This window comes from Nerophis ophidion, linkage group LG01 (genome assembly GCF_033978795.1).
Source record: "Nerophis ophidion isolate RoL-2023_Sa linkage group LG01, RoL_Noph_v1.0, whole genome shotgun sequence".
In the NCBI taxonomy this organism is placed as follows: domain Eukaryota; kingdom Metazoa; phylum Chordata; class Actinopteri; order Syngnathiformes; family Syngnathidae; genus Nerophis; species Nerophis ophidion.
In genome coordinates this window covers 67210021-67232624 of record NC_084611.1, presented here as the reverse complement: position 1 = coordinate 67232624, position 22604 = coordinate 67210021, and the positions used below count along the sequence as shown (strand labels likewise).

The window sequence follows — 22604 nt, the reverse complement described above, 5'->3', positions numbered from 1 at the left end:
ATACAACCCTCACACAGTACATAAGCGTCAACTGTGTGTGTGTGTGTGTGTGTGTGTGTGTGTGTGTGTGTGTGTGTGTGTGTGTGTGTGTGTGTGTGTGTGTGTGTGTGTGTGTGTGTGTGTGTGTGCGTGTGTGCGTGTGTGTGTGTGTGTTTTTGTTAGTGTGTGTGTAACGTGGCCTCTGATTCCTCCATCTGGTTCTGGATATCATTCCAACAAAGAAACTGGGGCAGCCTGATGCTAACCTTTGACTTCATCAGCACTCGCTTCACAAACTTGGCAGGACTTTCTTCCCCAGTATGGAAGTGATCACCATTTAGCTAACAATGGAACCCTAGGAAATCTGGCTCATTCATATTAAACATGATTGCCAAAGTCCTTGTTAGGAGGGGAATATTTACAGTCGGGATGTGTCCATCCATCAGTCGCTGATCAGCACTGTTCGGAAAAACGGCGTTACAAACCCTGTTTGTTTTTTTAACAACAAGTAAACCAATGAATTACTTTTAGGCAAGTTACGACACCGTTACAGTTAGGTTTTACACTGAAAAAAATAACTCATAAGATTTACTTGAAAAAATTATTGTAAGTATTTGCAAGCAAATGATTTAAGTAAAATGTAATGCTGCAATATCAAGTAACACTCACTTGCCAGTATCAAGTAAATTCGACTTACCATATAACATAACAGTTGTGAAGATATTAAGTAACAGTTACTTAATTACATCCAAGTTTTAAGTTATATTTATTTAAACAAATTAAGTAAAGTGTACTTGTTTTTCATCGGCAGGAACATCATTTTACTCAAAATTTTAAGTTATTTTTATATACCTGTATTTCCTCGAATAGCCGTCAGAGTGCTAGTAATGTTTAAACCTCTTCTCATTACCGCGCTTATCAACGGCGTGCAGTAAAATAATGATTGTGATATCAAAGTCATTAATAAAAATTATTCAGCGGCCGCGGCCCGGTGGTAAGGGATCACTGCTCTTCTAAATGTTATCGCGCCCACATTTCCACTGTGTTATCTGCGTGCCGGAAAGGACACATGCATTTCGCTGCTTCCAATTTGAGATTGCAATGCATACTTACTCAACAGCTATACCTTTTACACTGACGGTTGTAATATAAACAACTTTAACATTCTTACTACTATGCACCACACTCTGTGAACCCACACCAAACACATTTCTGGAGAACATCAACTCTGTAACACATTATAAACGCAAGATAAGAATTACCCATAATGCCCCCTTGCAGTGCTCTGTGAAGTGATCCTAACGGCCGGAGCAGAGCCAGTCGGCCAGAGCCTGTTGTGCTGTGCGCATGCGTCGTCGTGCATGCGTTTCAAAACACTAGATTTTCAGAGTAAAGTTTATGTAATATTTTTAGGTTTATGTACATATAACTATTAAACATTTAAATAGTATGAGGAAACATAAGTAAAACTTACTCTTCCCCCATAATTCATGTATTACGTTAATAAAATGTATAATTTTACCTAAGAAACTCTAGTTCTTACTGAATGTTAAAAATATTAGGTATAAATTATGACAGTTACTCTAATAGAGTTTACAGCACCAAAAAGTCAAATTTTTCAGTGTATGTACCAGAGCAGTGTTTCTCAAATGGGGGTACATGTACCCTTGGGGGTACTTAAAGGTATCCCATGGGGTACGTGAGATTTTTTTAAAATATTATAAAAATAGCAACTATTCAAAAATCCTTTATAAATGTATTTTTTCAATAATACTTCAACAACGTATGAATGTAAGTTCATAAACTGAACATCAAATCAAGTACTAGGCTATTCCATTAATTACCATACACCCAGAGTTTCCCCCCATGCCATGATGGTTTGATCCTACCTGGCGGTGCCGCACGGCACCAACTGTCAATCAACTATCGATGTAGAAAACAATGGAGGCGTGGTTAAAGCGTAGCAGTATGCAGCTGAAAACCAGGAGGAACATGTGCCAAAGAAGGCCAAACCAGAGCCGGCACAATTCAGATAGTATTCCGAAGACTATGTGTTAATGGGATTTACGGCTTCGAGTTGTAACCCCCCCAAGGCATTGTGTTTTTTCTGTGGAGAAATTTTAGCTAACAGCGGCATGAAGCCCGCACATCTTCAGCGGCATCTCCGGACAAGATACGCTTGCCATGTCGGTAAGCCACCTGATTTTTTTAAGAGGAGACTAAATGAATTCAGGTCATCTCAAGGCTTGATGCGGAAGGTGTCCACAATATCACCAAGACTGACCCAGATCCTCAGTGAAGCACAAGCTCAGGTTTCTCACTAAAATGTCCTTCAAAAAGAACTGTGAAAAGAAATACAACAATGCAATATTCAGTGTTGACAGCTAGATTTTTTGTGGACATGTTCCATAAATATTGATATTAAATATTTATTTTTTTGTGAAAAAATGTTTAGAATTAAGTTCATGAATCCAGATGGATCTCTATTACAATCCCCAAAGAGGGCACTTTAAGTTGATGATTACTTCTATGTGTAGAAATCTTTATTTATAATTGAATCATTTGTTTATTTTTCAACAAGTTTGAAGTTTTTTTGTATCTTTTTTCCAAATAGTTCAAGAAAGACCACTACAAATGAGAAATACTTTGCACTGTTATACAATTTCATGAATCAGAAACTGATGACATAGTGCTGTATTTTACTTCATCTCTTTTTTTCAACCAAAAATGCTTTGCTGTGATTAGGGGGTGCTTGAGTTAAAAAAATGTTCATGGGGGTACGCCACTGAAAAAAGGTTGAGGACCACTGTACTAGAGCACTACTTTTGATGGGGACAAAACCGCTTCAGAATCCCTCCAAGTTCACTTCAGGAAGTAGATCTTTACGTGTGTAAGAGAGAGCCACTGCACACATACATGCACACACTACTACTACGTGGAAATAACGAATATTCAATAAAGTGACAATCATCATTATTAATATTTCTACAATACCCCGTTTGTGGACAAGGACAGACTCAGCCATTGACGCACGTTCAATTGCTTTATTACCATACATTCCGGACGATACGTTGATACTTTTTTCATAGGCTTTGAACCCTGCGACTTATAAAACGGTGCGGATAAATTATGGAGTTTTCTTCGCTGACAGCCAGCTGTAAAGTAAATGGTTGTTGTTGTTTTTTTAAAAAAAGGAGTTAACACTATTCGCAATCGATTAACTTTTTTTTTTTTTACAATCTGTCCTTGTCACGATCTGTGATCCGGATCATGTTTTTGTTATGTTCTGTCAATTTTGGACTCCTTTAGTTCTTGTTTGTGCACCTCCTGTGTTTGTTACCATGGTTACTTATTGTTTTCACCTGCCTCTGGTGTTCGGGACGCTCTCCTGTCTCTAATCAGAGGCACTATTTAAGCCTGCCTTTGCCAGTCAGTCGGGCTGGCGTCATTTGTTTACCTCATGACTTGCCAAGTAAGTCTTGTTAGTTTCATGCCACAGTTCTCAGAGTATTGCTTGTCCACAGTCCATGGCAACGTTTGTGCTTTCGCTCCAAGTGAGATCAGCGCGTTGTGCCTTCGCCTTGTGTTCCCTTTTGTTTGTACCTCTTTGAGTTTTGGATAATTAAATCATGTTTTTACCTGTATGCCTTGTCCGGAATAGTCCGTCTGCCTTACTGGGAGAACGACCCCGCATGACAGTCCAGTCCAGCCACAATTAGAAAAATTATATTATTGATTTAGATTACCCATATCTGCTGTCCAGATTTACTTTAGAAAAAATATGTGTTGAATACTTCTCTTGTTGCCTTGTTTGTACTTAACTTTATTAAATGTTTGGGAAGAATTTTATTAAACCATTTTTTCTTTAAAGTAGTATAGAAATTGATCAGAGCTGTCTATTTTATGGTAGAATGTAGTTTAATCATAGAACTGGCATCCGACGTTGTGAAAAAAAAAGTATAAATTTGAATTGAGAATTGTTATGAATCGGGAATCAATCAATGTTTATTTATATAGCACTTAATCACAAGTGTCTCAAAGGGCTGTACAAGCCACAACGACATCCTCGGCTCAGATCCCACATCAGGCCAAGAAAAAACTCAAACCAATGGGTTACAATGAGAAACCTCGGAGGGGACCGCATATGTGGGGACCCCACCACCCTCGGGCGACCGGTGCAATGGACATCGAGTGGATCTAGTTAATAGTGTGAGAGTCCAGTCTTTAGTAAGGCCAGCAGGGGATCATCTTAAATGGAGACAAGTCAGCAGCGCAGAGACATCCCCAACTGATGCCCAGAGGGGTGGTCCAACCCGCGTCCCGACTCTGAACAGCTAGTGCAGGGGTCGGGAACCTTTTTGGCAGAGAGAGCCGAGAAGCCAAATATTTTTAAAATGTATTTCCGTAAGAGCCATATAATATTTTTTTCAACACTGAACTCAACTCAACGCGTGCATTTTCAAGTAAGACCAACATTTCTAGAGTATAATAGGTCTCTTATTCTTTGGAATAACATTGTTATTCTGAAGCTAACTGTAGAGGGGGCGTGGCCTGCGGGCCTGCAGCGAAGCGTGGTGTTGCCAGGGCCGACCTCGAAATCAGTGACAGGTGCGTAGATGGCCCAGCTGGACCTTGTTCTCTAATCACCTGTCGCTCTGTTTATAAGCAGCAGCCAGGAGAGAGCAAGAACGAAAGAGAACATCAACCATTGCTGGATAGCAACTAAGAGACTTATTGAAAAATAAAAAAATATTGTAACCATGGAATAGGCTCTCATGTCGGTGCCTTGTGGTCTGAAGAACCCCCAAGAGGGCAAGCCCCACACTAACCAATAATAAATAAATTACTTCTTACCATTAACGCAACTTCTTGAACATGAAAATGCATGGGAATGTTTTATATTTCGAACGTTATTTTTGATTACAAGTGGAATTATTCATTATTTATCGTGCTGAGCAATGTCAGCTCAGATTTATCCGAGAGCCAGATGCGGTCATCAAAAGAGCCACATCTGGCTCGCGAGCCATAGGTTCCCTACCCCTGAGCTAGTGCTTCATCTGTGGTCACCGGATAAGGAGAGGGGGGCAGAATCAATTCTGATTCTGACTGTTAGCCCCAAGAATCGAATCGAGTCATGTGGTGTCGTGTCCAAATTTTGGCCAGTGTAGCAGTTTGAACAGTAACACTTATTGAATATAGGAAAATAAAACACTTTACTTTAATCAAGTGATTATTTGGCGCACCACTAGATGGAGCCTCCATCTAGAGAAAGGATACAATAACAATTGTTGGTGTGTAAGGATTATCAAAACCAGTACACCACACGTAAGAAGAAGGTGAATTGATCCATACATTGGTGGCGTTGATACCAAGGGTAATATCAGTATATGATCTATACTAGGTTGTACGGTATACCGGTACTATTAAAGTACACGGTACAAATGAATTAAAAACGGTACTATACTGCGTCTGAAAAATACAGGTGATATGTTTTTTGAATGTACAAATGGATGGATCCATACAGTTAAAGTTAAAGTACCAATGATTGTCACACACACTAGGTGTGGTGAAATGTGTCCTCTGCATTTGACCCAACCCCTTGTTCCCCCCCTGGGAGGTGAGGGGAGCAGTGGGCAGCAGCGGTGCCGCGCCTAGGAATAATTTTTGGTGATTTAACCCCCAATTCCAACCCTTGATGCTGAGTGCCAAGCAGGGAGGTAATGGGTCCCATTTTTATAGTATTTGGTATGACTCGGCCGGGATTTGAACTCACGACCAGGGCGGACACTCTACCCACTAGGCCACTGAGTAGATACAGACATTGACTGTAATGATACCAAGTACAATTAGCCGTATCCAGTGGATGCTATAATGATTACATCAATATTTTCATTATCATAATGTCATTTTTTTGTTATTGTTAAAAAAAAGTCAGGACATATGTTCATGGACACAGGATAACTTTAATTATGTACGCTCCTGTGAATACTAGGTATTGGATTGATACCAAAATGTGTAGTATCATCTAAAACTAATGTAAAGTATCCTAACAACAAAGGAATAAGTGCTTATTACATTTTAACAGAAGTGTAGCTAGAACATGCTAAAACAGAAAGTAAGCAAATATTGACATTAATAGAAAAAGTGCTATAATCAATTTTCTACCGCTTTTCCCTCATAATTTTGATACAATAATAGAATGATAAATGACACAATATGTTACTGCAAACGTCAGCAGACAAATAAGGAGTCTTTGTTCGCTTACTTAAAAGTCGTCAAGAATGTTCACTATCTTATTTTATGACAAAATTATTCTTTGATTGCAGGAAGAAAAATATGTTTAGGTTTCAGAAGATTTTCTTTTAAAATGAAGCCAGTAATTATTTTTTCTCTGTGGTCCCCTTTATTTTGAAAAGTATCCAAGTATCAAAATGCATTTTGGTACCAAAATATTGCGATGGGGACAATCCTAATCGATACTAGTCTGAATAGATGAATATTTTATATTTTCATATAGACGTGTTTTCCATTAGCCCGGGAATGGAACCCATGACTTTCTCAGTGTGAGCCACAAGCACAAACCACTAATTCGCCGTGCTGCAGTTTGATCAAACAATTGTATTTAATGAAAAATAATGAGGAGCTACTTTGAATTAGTGTTGTACGGTTTAACGGTATTAGTATAGTACCGAGATTCTAATGAATAATTTTCGCCTCTGAAATGTACCGGTCCGCCACCCGGTACCGGTACCAAAATATTGGTATCGGGTCAACACTACTTTTGAATATGGTGTTGATGTTGTTAAACAGTCAATCACATCATAAATACTTTGAAAATGTTACTGTTAATATGTGTGATCGTATCGGTATAGGTATCGGCCGAACTCACTGATGGATGATCAGAATATGGCAGAATAAGTTAAGTTAAAGTACCGATGATTGTAACACACACACTATGTGTGGTCAAATTCGTCCTCTGAATTTAATTTTGACCCATCCCCTTGTTCGCCCCCTGGGAGGTGAGGGGAGCAGTGGGCAGCAGTGGTGGCCGCGCCCGGGAATTTAACTCACAATTCCAACCCTTGATGCTGAGCGCCAAGCAGAGAGGTAATGGGTCCCATTTTTAATGTCGTTGGTATGACACTTTAACCACTAGGCTGAGTAGGAATAAATCTGTGCACCCTAATTTACAATTATTTTACGTAATCCTAAAATGATATTCTAAACGCTTTCACCATATTTAATCCTTAAAGACAAGTTCTGTAGTCACATGTTCACCATCTCTGATGCAGCTAATGAATGTTGAATAGTAAGAATAGTAAGAATAGTAAAGAGCTGAGGAGGTGTGACAGGAATTTTACTCTTACAATTTTAACTTCTTTCATATATTCAGGGATTTCCAGTGAATATGAACACAATTAAAAAATTGTACAGAGCGAACATGTTGAGATCAAGTTAAACAGTGTTTGTTAGTCTGATTTACAGCTGAACAGTTCTAGCAAGCGTATGCTGCCTGAATAAGAAGCTCTCAGGTTCAATGTGTCCTTGGATATACTCTACGTCCCATGACCTGCCATAATGTGAGGAGCTTTCATACAACGTTTGAATCCGTCAGAGCATTTTCCATCGCCGCAGTACATTTTAATATATAGTTCAATAAAAACTCTTCACAAAATATATTGTTTGCCAAGCACACAAAGGCCACAATGGCGATGGAAGACTTGCATGGATTTGTGGATTAGATGACAGGTGCAGAAATCTTTGGAATAAAACTGCAGACCTTGAAAGCAAAGAAGGTGAATGAAAGAAGATTTGCATTTTAGTGACTTTTTTACTGAGAGCTTGTGATAAATAGGATGCATTTGATCTTAATTCAATATATATGCATTACGCTGCATAGAAACGTTATAAATAAAGATTTCAGAGTAATGGAGTGCACAGACAAACATATTTCCAACAATTAGTTGCAAATTTCATCTATTTTCTACTGCTTGTCCTTCTTTGGGTTGCAGGGGGTGCTGGAGCCTATCTCAGCTGCATTCGGGCGGAAGGCGGGGTACACCCTGGAAAAGTCGCCACCTCATCACAGGGCCAACACAGATAGACAGACAACATTCACACTCACATTCACACACTAGGGCCAATTTAGTGTTGCCAATCAACCTATCCCCAGGTGCATGTCTTTGGAGGTGGGAGGAAGCCGGAGTACCCGGATGGAACCCATGCAGTCATGGGGAGAACATGCACACAGAAAGACCCCGAGCCGGGGATTGAACCCAGGACTCTCTCATTGTGAGGCACACACAATAACTCCTATACCACTCTGCTGCCTTAGTTGTAAATGATTCATGTATATTTTCTTACATTTAAGATGAAATAACTTTATTTCTTGTCTGCAATTGTTCTTGAATTGTGAGTCTTTGGTGTGCAGTTTTTTCTTACAGTACTGCAATGTAACTGTGGCAAGGGGTTGGGCTTCAGGGCTAAACGGCCATGACACAAAGCATAGCCTTTGTGAGTCGACAAGAGAAAATACTTTTGAAGCTCATTTGGAAAAAGAAATGAAGTGAATGAGCAGGTATCGGACCCCTCTGTCTCTTCGGACGCATCCTCGCTCATCCATGCAGACTGAACACTGGCCGAGAGTTGGTGAAGGCCAAGGGTGGAGTCGTCTGTTTTGGTTGCTTTGTTGGGTCTGCTCCTGTCTCTGGCCATGCTCGCCCCACTCCAGCAGACAATGGCGTGGAACACCGCAGAGGCCACCATAGTGTGTGTGGGTGTTGAAAATTATATTTTGTTTGGTTGCTTGTCTATGCATGATGCAATGGTGTGTGCGCAATGTATATTATTGGATGATTTTTGTTGTTGTTGTTTTACTTTTGTAGCTGTGTGTAGAAGTGATACTGCTGCAGTGGCAGCTGGTTGCATCAGCGCTGCTCTTTTAATGTCTTTACTGTCCTTTTTGTTCTATGTTGTTTCCCTTTAACACACATGTTAGTGTGCTATGGCTATGAGGTTTTTTTTCTTGGCCTCAGTCTGGACCCCACCTCTAGAGCCCCAGGCTTAGATTAGCAGACCCGTCAGTGATCATGTTCCGTCTCCCTTTAATGTTTGTCTGATCTTGAATGCGATTGTGCTGAAAATCTTAATTTCCCCTCGAGGATTAATAAAGTATTTCTAATTCTAAATTATTGACTGACAAATGATATAAAAACACTAATTGACCGTAGTGTGTGAATTTGAGTGTGAATGTTGTCTGTCTGTGTTGATCCTGGGATGAGGTGGCGACTTGTCCAGGGTGTACCCTAATTTCCACCCAAATGCAGCTGGGATATGCTCCAGCCCATTCCCCCGTGACCCTAGAACAGGGGTATCAAAATCACTTTACCTGGGGGCCACTGGATGCAGAGTCTGGGTGAGGCTGGGCTGCAAGAAAACATTTTCTAAAAAAAAAATTGCATGCTCCTCAGCATGTCTAGTTGTGTAATGACGTTTCAACTTGTATCCCTTGTGCACCGCAACTTTCTCTGTGCAAATAAGATACGTCGGGCCGCCCCTGTGCTCAACAAAGAAATATTGCATCTCTCACTTCTCCTGGAATTGTCTTTGCTCATCACAAACCTTTCTTTTCACTGCAGGCTTTGAAAAAGACATGTTTGGGGTTGTAGAATATATTTGTATTTAGCTGACGCACGGAGAATAATATTATTTTTGCAATGTGTGTCGTTCCGCTTTTCCTCCCTAGGGCAACACGGTGGTCGACGGGATATCCATCCATCCATCCATTTCTACCGCTTGTTCCCTTTTGGGGTCGCGGGGGGGGGGGGGGGGGGGGGGGGGGGGGCTGGCGCCTATCTCAGCTACAATCGGGCGGAAGGCGGGATAGTGAGCGCAAAAAAGTGACTGCTCCCGGATTGTTATCCGGCGTCATATAGAAATATATGTAGTGTTCATCGTGTGAGGCAATGCAAATTAAACAATAAAAAAACAAAACAAATAACAATTTGAATTGGTCCAGGACTGTTATTACTGACGGACAAGTGTCGCTGTGATAATGCAGCAAGGCACATAAGAAAACCCTCGTCTCCATGGCAAAGTCTCCGTCGCTTTCGCTCATTTGCCGCTTTTCCACTAACGCATGGGTAGGCAACCCAGAACGTTGAAAGAGCCATTTGGGACCCAAATAACACAGCGCTGTCAAGCGCCAGTCATATAAAACTTGCAGGCCGCACTAACATTAAACTTTCATATTAAGGTGGTGGCCGCAAAATAACATCTCGCGGGCCGCAATTGGCCCGCGGGCTGCGTGTTTTAGACCCCTGCCCTAGAAGGGCAAGTGGTAGAACATTGAAAAGAAAAAAAAAATATTCTAAAGATGTACACATCATACTACATGTAATATCTCACTGTATAGATTAAAAAAAAAGATTCTGTGTTGACAAAAATAACGAGTTAGCTTATTCATAAAAATCATCACAATAATCATGTATATTCACAGATTAATCACCCAATTTATTTTGACCAAACATGTTTCTTTCCCTTAGCCGCGGATGGTTACGGCTCCTCTCTGAGCTGCCACCTTACCGTGGTAAAGGAGTTTGCGTTTCCCAATGATCCTACGAGCTATGTTGTCATGCCCCCTGGTAGGGTCTCCGAGGATAAACAGGTCCTAGGTGAGGGATCAGACAAAGACCAGCTTAAAGACTTCTATGGAATTACAACATAATGGACTCAGATTTCCCTAGCCCGGACGCGGGTCACCGGGGCCCCGTTCTGGAGCCGGGCCCGGAGTTAGGGCATGATGTCGAGCGCCTGGTGGCCGGGCCTGTCCGCATGGGGCCTGGCCGGTCACAGCCCGAAAAGACAACGTGGGTCATCCCTCCAATGGGCTCACCACTCATAGGAGGGGCCATAGAGGTCGGGTGCATTGTGAGCTGGGCGGCAGCCAAAGGCAGGGCACTTGGCGGTCCGATCCGGAGCTAGACGAAATGGCTGGGGAGAGGGAAGTCTGGGCTTCCCTGCTTAGGCTGCTGCCCCCGCGACCCGACCTCGGATAAGCGGAAGAAGACGGATGGATGGATGGATGGTTGCTTGACAGGCAATACGTGCTGTTATATGGTCTGTGATCAGGTCAAGGCATGGATCAGTGCAAAGATGAGCGAGGAGACTTTGACTGGTGTGCTGACTTGCAAATGTTATTTCTAAATACACAATGACTGGGTAACAACTGTTCCCAGATTTTGATCTTGTATTTTTTGGTATTGGACATCTGGGATCTGTCTTTGGGGTGGGGGTTCTGTCATGATCTGTGGTCTAGATTATGTTTTTTATTTTCAATCTAAGACTCCTTTGGTTCCTGTTTTTTGTGCACCCTTGTTTGTTTTGGTTACAATGGTTACTTATTATTTCCACCTGCTTCTGATTAGTGTTCAACCGCTCACCTGCTGCCTGAGCACTAATCAGAAGCATTATTTAAACCTGCCTTGTCCTCCAGTGAGGGCTGGAGTATTGTTTGCTGTATACTGTGGACTGCCTTTTTTTGGAAGCTGAGAGCTATTCCCTGGATCCTGACTCCTGTCCCTGTTTGCTGTTTCCTGGTTTCTGGTTTGTGTTTTCCTTGCCTTTTTGTTTTTGAACATTAAAACAATGTTTTCATTTTCCAAGCCTGGCATATCTACGCCTCGGGGTTCTTCGTCACCACCACTTTGTGACACTTATGTCTTTTATTGGAAAGTTATTCATTTTAGTTTTATTGTCGGAGTCTCATTTGCCATTTTCATAAAAAATATTTCAAGTTAGTTTGTTTTTCAAGTCAAAACAAAACTGAAAAAAAGATCATGAGTACATCTTCTGAGGTACACTCGCTCTTTTCTTCTCTCATTTACTCAGACATGAAACATGATATATTTTCATTTCCTCTCACTTTGCAAACATTTCATGAGAGTCTCCTCCTCTCTCCCTTTTAGGACGAGAAGAACCAAGTTTTGATCACCAATGCTTGGCTGCAGCTGGTAAGTCTGAATGTTTAAGTTTCATACTATCATCGTGGGAGTGCTTTATGCCAGAGGTGTCAAACGTCCGGCCTTTATGTGAACAGGTTTTACCCGGCTTGCGGAATGAGTTTGCTAAGCATAAATATTTTTCGAAAATTTTGAATGAAATAAACTACTGTTCTAAATGTGTCCACTAAATGTCGCAATAGCAATTCTTTGTATATATGTAGATGATGCTACATATGTCCATCCATCCATTTTGTACCGCTTATTCCCTTTGGGGTCACGGGGGGCGCTGGTGCCTATCTCAGCTACAATCGTGCGGAAGGCCTTTACACCCTGGACAAGTCGACACTTCATTGCAGGGCTGCTACATATGTAAAAAGAGAGAGACCATATGATGTTGGTGCACCAGTCAAGGAAAATGAGCAAACTACATAAATAACATCCTGTAATTTGATTAAGATATATTTTTTTTATGTTGATAGATTGAAGATTATTACCAATGAGATGACTTATGAACATTACCATATAATTTATTCAGCAATTATAAATAACGACAAATAAAGATAGAATACTATTAACTGCGACATGTAAGTGTAAAAAAACAACAACAACATTATGATTTGTACATTTTCAGAATGCACCTGTTCTATTTTTAAACAAACTATCTGAAGTTGTCTTTATTTTTAAGTTATCGTGCCGTGACTTTCCGTGTCCGGCCCACGATTTAAAATGAGTTTGACACCCCTGTTTTATGCAAACCTATGTTTTTAACATATGCTCTTTTAAACACAAAATGGACTCGAACACTATATGCAGACACACATACAAAAAACTTTCTTAGAGCCACTTTTGACAAAGGCTCGCTTTAAAGTTGGTGGAAAGCTTGTTATCATCCCATTAACTTTGACAACCATATTAAGTGTGTTGTGGTATTAAATATTAGAACATGCATTGGGTCAGAGGAGAAGTGCATTGAATTACATTATAGACAGAAATCATGTTAATAAATTACGTTAGTCCTCGTCTGTAAGGATGGTTGGTCAATCATCCGTGTTTGGTTTGTGCGTGGTGTGTGTTGCAGACGATGAAAAACTACGAACACAATACAACTTTGTGGTGGCGATAGTGGAATTAATTTCCTCTTCTTACTTTTGGAGGTACAACTGAATCAGTCGCCTTGTCCAAAAACTCAGCAAACAGATTCTAATCTGAGTGTTGGGTTTTTGTTGTTGTTATTCCCTAAGAAGCTCAAAGCATTGTGACTAAAATCAAACAAAGCTAAAGTAGCACCTTCCATGACGTTTATTACATATTGCCATTATAGAATATAGAATGTCAGCATGTACAGTCGTGGTCAAAAGTTTACATACACTTGTAAAGACCATTATGTCATGGCTGTTTTGAGTTTCCAATAACTTCTACAACTCTTTATTTTTTTGTGATAGAGTGATAGGAGCGTACATTCATGAAGTTTGGTTCTTTTATAAATGTATTATGTGTTCTACTGAAAATGTGAGCAAATCTGCTGAGTCAAAAGTATACATTCAGCAATGTTAATATTTGGTTACATGGCCCTTGGCAAGTTTCACTGCAATAAGGTGTTTTGGGAGCCATCCACAAGCTTCTGGTTGTATTTTGACCACTCCTCTTGACAAAATTAGTGAATTTCAGCAAAATATGTTGGTTTTCTGACATGGACTTGTTTCTTCAGCATTGTCAACATGTTCTCAATGGGGTTTATGTCAGGAGTTTAGGAAAGTCCATTCTAAAACCTTAATTCTAGTCTGATTTAGCTTGAGTTAAATTTAAAAGTTAAAGTACCACTGCTAGTCACACACACTAGGTGTGGCGAAATAATTCTCTGCATTGAACCATCACCCTTGATGGCGAGGGGAGCAGTGAGCAGCAGTGGTGGCCGCACCCAGGAATAATTTTTGGTAATTTAACCCCCTATTCCAAACCTTGATGCTGAGTGCCAAGCAGGTAGGTAATTGGTCCAATTTTCATAGTCTTTGGTATGACTCGTCCGGTGTTTGAACTCACAACCTAACGACTTCAGGGCGGACACTCCAACCACTAGGCCACTGAGTAGGTAGCCTGATTGATCCTGTTGGAACCCCCATTTGATGATTTTAGGTTGTTCTAAAGAATTTCGTAATCCTCCTTTTTCATTGTCCCAATTACTCTCTATGAAGTACCAGTTCCAGTGGCAGCAAAACAGGTCCAGAACATTATACTACCACCATGCCACAAGGCCTCACATTTTGTCCTCCAAACATATTGCTGGGCATTGTGGCCAAACAGCTCAATTTCTGTTTTATCTGACCACAGAACTTTCCTCCAGAAGGTCTTGTGTTTGTCCATGTGATGTCAGATGAAACGAAAATTGAGCTGTTTGGCCACACTACCCAGCAATATGTTTGGAGGAGAAAAGGTGTGGCCTTTTTTCCCCCTGACTAAATTGAGACAATAAATAATCAAAACAAATGCACTTGGACTAAAACAATGAACTGGCATTTTCGTCAACAGATAACAACGGGATGAAAATGTTGACAGAATGAAATCCAATCATATGTAATTTTTCTCTTGTGACTGGGTGGGACAAGTTTGGATTATATCCAACCATAGCTCTTTTACAGTTTTTGAGAAGAGCCAATCAGAGGCTTTTCTTTGTGAGATAATGAAGTTAGACTTCTCACCACCAAAACAAAATGCATGCGTTTAGCAAGTCCCACATGGTAATATGTGTACATTGTTGCAAAATTTGGTGGACTAAAACTAAATCTATATAACTTATTTTTCAGACTGTAAGGCGAAATTAAAATCCTTTAATTTCCTCAAAAATCGACAGGTTCTGGTTGTGCTTTTTGACCTCGAATCACTGTTTTGTGGTACATGGTGTACTGATTGTTGTGACCAGTAGATGGCAGTCACACATAAGAGATACAGTGGAGTGCAAAACGTTGATGTTTAATTATGAATATTGTAGAACATTACACACAGCGCTCAAAAATCTGTCAAAATGTTTCGGTACAACTTTGGTAAACTACAACGCCTCACATGCTTGGTGGATTGTTGGAGCATTTACGGCTACCATGATCAGACGTACTGTGCTTCAACATCCAGGTATTATTATGGTGTGTGTACAAGGACCCCAAAATGGCACCTGTTATCTGGTGTTTTGTTTCGCAAAACTTACTTTTCTTTCCTAGTGGTGCCTCCTGTTGTGTATTTGGGATCTGCATAATTCCCAAATATTTTAAATCAAACCATTTGGCATTGCCGAGATATTTATAAAACAACCTTGCCTTCCTTCTCACTACCTCAAAACAACCCGTTACGTCACCATATGGTAAAACTGTCACATGATTATCCAAATATGGTATAAATATTCCCAAAGAGTGTCGTACGCCATTGTAGTCCGTGCCGAAGTCAATAACTACAGTTTTCTCTATCCTCTTGGAGCTGTGCAGACTGGCTGGCACATGGACTTGCATTCTGCGCTGTTGCCATCTCTAATACAAAGTGGCATAAAGTTCTAACATATATCTGTCAGTGAACCCACTATAGAAACGCTAAAAACAACAACAAAGAATGTCGGGAGAAAACAAAGTTGAAGTGGAGGCACATAAATAATACCGCCCTCCAAACGGCGCATTCTGAAAAGACAGTCAGAAAGCGGTTTGAAGATGGTCTATGACAGGGGTCACCAACCTTTTTGAAACCAAGAGCTACTTATTGGGTACTGATTAATGCGAAGGGCTACCAGTTTGATACACACTTAAATAAATTGCCAGAAATAGCCAATAAATAAATCTATATATATAAAACAAATGGGTATTTCTGTCTGTCATTCCGTCGTACATTTTTTTTCCTTTTACGGAAAGTTTTTTGTAGAAAATAAATGATGAAAAAAACACTTAATTGAATGGTTTAAAAGAGGAGAAAACACGAAAAAAAATTAAAATTTAATTTTGAAACAGTTTATTTTCAATTTCAACTCTTCACAATTCAAAATTCAACCGAAAAATATGAAGAGAAAAACTAGCTAATTTGAATCGTTTTGAAAAAAATTAAAAAATAATTTATGGAACATCATTAGTAATTTTTCCTCATTAAGATTAATTTTAGAATTTTGATTACATGTTTTAAATAGGTTAAAATCCAATCTGCACTTTGTTAGAATATATAACAAATTGGACCAAGCTATGTTTCTAAGAAAGACAAATCATTCTTTCTTCTAGATTTTCCAGAACAAAAATGTAAAAAGAAATTCAAAATACTTAGAAATAAGATTTAAATTTGATTCTACAGATTTTCTAGATTTGCCAGAGTATTTTTTTTTAATTTTAATCATAATAAGTTTGAAGAAATATTTCACAAATAATCTTTGTCAAAAAAACAAAAGCTAAAATGAAGAATTAAATTAAAATTCATCCTTCTTTACAATAAAAAAGATAAATTTACATGAACATTGATTTAAATTGTCAGGAAAGAATAGGAAGGAATTTAAAAAGGTATATGTGTTTAAAAACCCTAAAATCATTTTTAAGGTTATATTTTTTCTCTCTAAAATTGTCTTTCTTAAAGTGATAAGTAGCAAAGTAAAAAAATATATGAATTTATTTAAACAAGTGAAGACCAAGTCTTTAAAATATTTTCTTGGATTTTTTAAATTCTATTTGAGTTTTGTCTCTCTTAGGATTAAAAATGTCGAGCAAAGCGAGACTAGCTTCCTATTAAATATATAAAATAAAAAAAATAGAGGCAGCCAACTAGTAAGTGCTGCTATTTGAGCTATTTTTAGAACAGGCCAGCGGGCGACTCATCTGGTCCTTCCGGGTTACCTGGTGCCCGCGGGCACAGCGTTGGTGACCCCTGGTCTATAAAATATCATCTTTGCAACATGTTGACCAAAGAACCACCATTAAATGTTATGTAGACCATAAGAAAGTGTTTAAATGTAGAAAAAAATCATAATGTGATCCCTTTAATGTGCTTCATACGCGTGTTTTAATCATGAAAATTAAATCCGGTGTGATTTATGGTCCGAAAAAATATGGTAAATTACTTAAAGGCCTACTGAAATGAGATTTTCTTATTTAAACGGGGATAGCAGGTCCATTCTATGTGTCATACTTGATCATTTCGCGATATTGCCATATTTTTGCTGAACGGATTTAGTAGAGAACATCCACGATAAAGTTCGCAACTGGAGAAAAGCCCTGCCTCTTGCGTCACATGTTGATGGCTCCTCATATATTCACATTGATTTAAATGGGAGCCTCCAACAAAAACAGCTATTCAGACCGAGAAAACGACAATTTCCCCATTAATTTGAGCGAGGATGAAAGATTCGTGTTTGAGGATATTGATAGCGACGGACAAGGAAAAAAAAAGTTAAAAAAAAACAAAACGCAATTGCAATCGAGACGGATTCATATGTTTTTAGAGACATTTACTAGGACAATTCTGGGGAATCCCTTATCTTTCTATTGTGTTGCTAGTGTTTTAGTGAGGTTAACAGTACCTGATAGTCGGAAGTGTACGTCCACGGCCAGGTGTTGACGCGCAGTGTCTCGGGGAAGTCGACGGCAGCTTTATACACAATGTATTTCCGGTAAGAGACGTTTTTTTAACCACAATTTTCCCACCGAAACCTGCTGGTTGACATGTAGTCGGGATCCATGTCCGCTGTGATCCATACTAAAGTTTCACCTTTGTGAATTTTAAACAAGGAATTACCGTGTGTTTGTGTGGCTAAAGGCTAAAGCTTCCCAACTCCATCTTTCTACTTTGACTTCTCCAATTTTAATTGAACAAATTGCAAAAGATTCAGCAACACAGATCTCCAAAATACTGTGTAATTATGCCGTTAAAGCAATCGACTTTTAGCTGTGTGTGTACGCAGCGCTCATATTCATAACAGCCCGTGACGTCACGAATACACGTCATCATTACGCGACGTTTAAGAAAAAAGTCCCGGGAAATTTAAAATTGCAATTTAGTAAACTAAAAAGGCCGTATTGGCATGTGATGCAATGTTAATATTTCATCATTGATATATAAACTATCAGACTGCGTGGTGGGTAGTAGTGGGTTTCAGTAGGCCTTTAAATATGACTAAAACTGAAAGGCAACATCATGAAAAGTTTGTGATAAAAACAAAATTCAAATCTGCTGTCAAAATGAACACTGGTTATACTCCAGCATCAAAGGTCTCATCACGAGTAATCACTGTTTTTTTAATCCAAGAATGTATTTGACTTTTTATTTTGCGTTCAGTTTATTTTGCCTGACTCCTTTTTGAGCGCTCTTTTTAGTATTATTATTATTTTTTCTCTGTGTTTGGGTCCCAATCCAGCTAAAGACCATCGTGACATCGGCATCTTGTTTGCATGATTGGCCATATAACATGTGTGTGGTATTTTTCTAAAAGGACAAAAAAAAAAAATCTTGATGGAACCAATATTGATCTGTTACGATATTGTGTGGGTAATATGCAATTCTAATCATTTGATACGTGTTTAAATTTACCAAGTTTTAGACTGTGATACCGTTCAATAAAGACAACATGTATTACGTATCTCTAGCTTATGACCTATTGTGTGCTTAGCTGTTGTGTAGTTGCTAGCTCCTAGCCTTGAGCTTACCTTGTTTATTTTTTGTAAATGACTTGATTAAACTACCAGGAAGGACCAACCTTGTGTGCTTATTGGATGACATTTATCAGACCGATATGTAGTATGAATATCGAATCAGGACACCTCTACTATAAATGCCGTATTTCCTTGAATTGCCGAGAGGGCATGTAGTATGCGCCTGCCTTGAATTACTGCCGGATCAAACTCGCTTCCCAAAATGATTAGCGCATGCTTAGTATTACCGCCAGGTCAAACTCGTGACGTCCCTGTCATCATTTTCAAAATGGAGGAGGCTGATTTCAATACCGGTAATTTGAAATCACATAAAGGGAAGAAGATTAAGAGCTATTTAGTAGGATTTAAGGTCCAAGCTTACATCACACTCAAATTTTTACCGCATACCTGTGGTAAGTGCCGGAGTGAGAAGAGGTTTTAAAGTAATCAGCGCATGCTTACTTTTACCGCATGCCTTTGGTAAGCGCAGGAGTGAGAAGAGGTTTTAAATTAATTAGCGCCCCGGTGGCAATTCAAGGAAATACGGTAGTCATAGAAAAATATTTGTGTTATCAGTATCAACATTTCAGATTTTTCTTTTTACACCATCTTTTTTTTCTCAATTTTTAGTCTTTTTTGTTTATTTTACTTCTACAATGTGCCCATAAAAAACAAACCACAAATGACCCCGAGGGTGCAGTTTGGACACACATGTTTTACACAATGTATTTCATGAAGAATGTGAAGTGTTGGTAAATGATGGAAGAGCATCTCCATGCTGTCTTCTTCACGCTGTCGCTAGTCAGGACTCCCGCCACATTATTTAAAGGCCGGGTTGCGCGGTTCTTGAGTTGTGTTGCAAGCTTCCACACCTCAGCTTTCACGGAGCTGGCGACTTGTCCAGGGTGTACACCGCCTTTCGCTTGAGTGCAGCTGAGATAGGCTCCAGCAACCCCACGCCCCCCTGTGACCCCAAAAGGGACAAGCGGTAGAAAATGCTCCCCTGGCTTGTGGAGGTGTCCTGCATGGATCGCATTATCAAGCTCCCTCAGTGCATTTTTGGTAAATGCATTTTTTTTATGTTGTCATCATTAAAAGTTTGATTTTTAGTGTCAACTTGGTTTCACAATTTAGAGTCCGCTGCTAGCGGGGTGTATAAAATATTCATGTCACCCGCCCAACCCGCGGTTTAACCGCGGACTCCGCGGATGAGACCGCAAAACGCGCATCTCTATTGTGTATAATTAAATTTAGAAAATCCTCCTTAGGAGAGTCCGCTGCTTTTGACTTTTCATTTTTGCTCTATTTCTTTTGTCACAGTTACACATTAGTGGAGGAAAAGGTCTGTTACGCAAAAAATAATTGTCCACTGCAGAGGACGCTGCTTTTCAGGAAGTCAATCATAACTACAGTAGTACAGTAGGGGGAGGGATTCATATGGTCCCATTTAGTCATGGTTTACCTGACACATGAAACGTGACAAATTGAGGAGGTGCACTATCCACTTTAGCCGCCAGACGGCAATTAAGTGTTCAATGTCTTAAAATATGTTCTGTGGCAATTCTAAATTTAACCACAGCGTCAGTTGCTAGTTAGAGCGCCGCTTTCCATTATTTTCCACAGACTGCATTGCAAAATTATCTCATAAAGGGCCATATGAATCCCTCCTATACTATACATTGAAAGTGTGCTCTCAAAATCAGACACAAAATACACCAAGAGACTCTTCTTCCCAACATTTGGATTTACAAAAAAACCTCATACAGTACTTTCACAATAATTTAGGATCTGATGCACAGTAGACAGACAACTGTAGTGTTCATGTTCCACGTGTGTTTGAATGTTTCCTGCAGCACTGGACAGATATCTACCTCACATGGGACCAAGACAGCTACCCTGGTGTTCAAAACCTGCGATTCCCTTCCAATCTGATATGGGTGCCAGATATCCTGCTCTACAACAGGTGGGAGTTTGAAAAAGGGTTATCTTTTCTTCTAGGATCTCAAAAAGCAAAACGTGTGTGCAAAGTATAACATTTTGTGTACTATTTATGCAGACCCACATTTAAATGAAGATTGTGTGTGTACTTCCTGCTGTCACCATGGATACACTCATTTACTGCAGATCCATGGGCTCAAATCTTTTTTTTTAATTATGTTTTTGAACATGCAGCACACAAATACAATCTGTAACACATCAGGGGAAATATACAGACGCCTGCAATTAATGTGAAGGTGTGCTGAAATTATTCAGACAGAAAAAAATACATGTTGCCATATTTTTTTTTTATAGGAGATATAAAACAATACATAGTGATATGATATATATATATATATATAATATATATATATATATATATATATATATATATATATATATATATATGATATATACACTATGAAAGAACCTTAGTCCTAACATAAATAATAAATATAAATCGTTTGAGGTGCTTACTATGAGGTCTGTCACACCGCTGCCTCTACACCTGGCTGTTATCTACCGCCCCCCAGGGCCCTATTCGGACTTTATCAATGAATTCTCAAAGTTTGTTGCTGATCTAGTGACACACGCCGATAATATAATCATAATGGGGGACTTTAATATCCATATGAATACCCCATCGGACCCACCGTGCGTAGCGCTCCAGACTATAATTGATAGCTGTGGTCTCACACAAATAATAAATGAACCCACGCATCGCAACGGTAATACGATAGACCTAGTGCTTGTCAGGGGTATCACCGCTTCCAAAGTTGCGATACTCCCGTGTACTAAAGTATTGTCCGATCATTACCTTATAAAATTCGAGGTTCAGACGCATGTTCGTCAAACTAATAATAATAATAACTGCTATAGCAGCCGCAACATTAATACGGCCACAACGACAACTCTTGCTGACCTACTGCCCTCGGTAATGGCACCATTCCCAAAATATGTGGGCTCTATTGATAACCTCACTAACAACTTTAACGACGCCCTGCGCGAAACCATTGATAACATAGCACCGCTAAAGTTAAAAAAGGCTCCAAAAAAGCGCACCCCGTGGTTTACAGAAGAAACTAGAGCTCAGAAATTATTATGCAGAAAGCTGGAACGCAAATGGCGCACGACTAAACTTGAGGTGCACCATCAAGCATGGAGTGATGGTTTAATAACTTATAAACGCATGCTTACCTTAGCTAAAGCTAATTATTACTCAAATCTCATCCACCGTAATAAAAACGATCCTAAATTTTTGTTTAGTACGGTAGCATCGCTAACCCAACAAGGGACTCCTTCCATTAGCTCCACCCACTCAGCTGCTGACTTTATGCAATTCTTTAGTAAGAAAATTGAAGTCATTAGAAAGGAGATTAAAGACAATGCCTCCCAGCTACAACGGGGTTCTATTAACACTGACACGATTGTATATACAGCGGATACTGCCCTCCAAAATAGTTTCTCTCGTTTTGAGGAAATAACATTAGAGGAATTGTTACAACGTGTAAATGGAATAAAACAGACAACATGTTTACTTGACCCTCTTCCTGGGAAACTGATCAAGGAGCTCTTTGTATTATTAGGTCCATCAGTGCTAAATATTATAAACTTATCACTCTCCTCGGGCACTGTTCCCCTAGCATTCAAAAAAGCGGTTATTCATCCTCTTCTTAAAAGACCTAACCTCGATCCTGACCTCATGGTAAACTACCGACCGGTGTCTCACCTTCCCTTTATTTCAAAAATCCTCGAAAAAATTGTTGCGGAGCAGTTAAATGAACACTTAGCGTCTAACAATCTATGTGAAACCTTTCAATCCGGTTTCAGGGCAAATCACTCGACGGAGACAGCCCTCGCAAAAATGACTAATGATCTATTGCTAACGATGGATTCTGATGTGTCATCTATGTTGCTGCTCCTCGATCTTAGCGCTGCTTTCGATACTGTCGATCATAATATTTTATTAGAACGTATCAAAACACGAATTGGTATGTCAGACTTAGCCCTG

At 39.5% G+C, this 22604-nt stretch overlaps 1 protein-coding gene across 1 annotated transcript in view; it reads left to right on the top strand.

The window, feature by feature from the left end:
- The window catches only part of LOC133558118 (neuronal acetylcholine receptor subunit alpha-7-like), a 108036-nt gene that overhangs the window by 32759 nt on the left and 52673 nt on the right, over nt 1-22604 (top strand). The window contains exons 3-4 of the mRNA XM_061909255.1: nt 11946-11990; nt 20470-20579. Coding sequence (XP_061765239.1) covers nt 11946-11990; nt 20470-20579 — 155 coding nt within the window. The remainder of the gene's footprint in view (nt 1-11945; nt 11991-20469; nt 20580-22604) is intronic.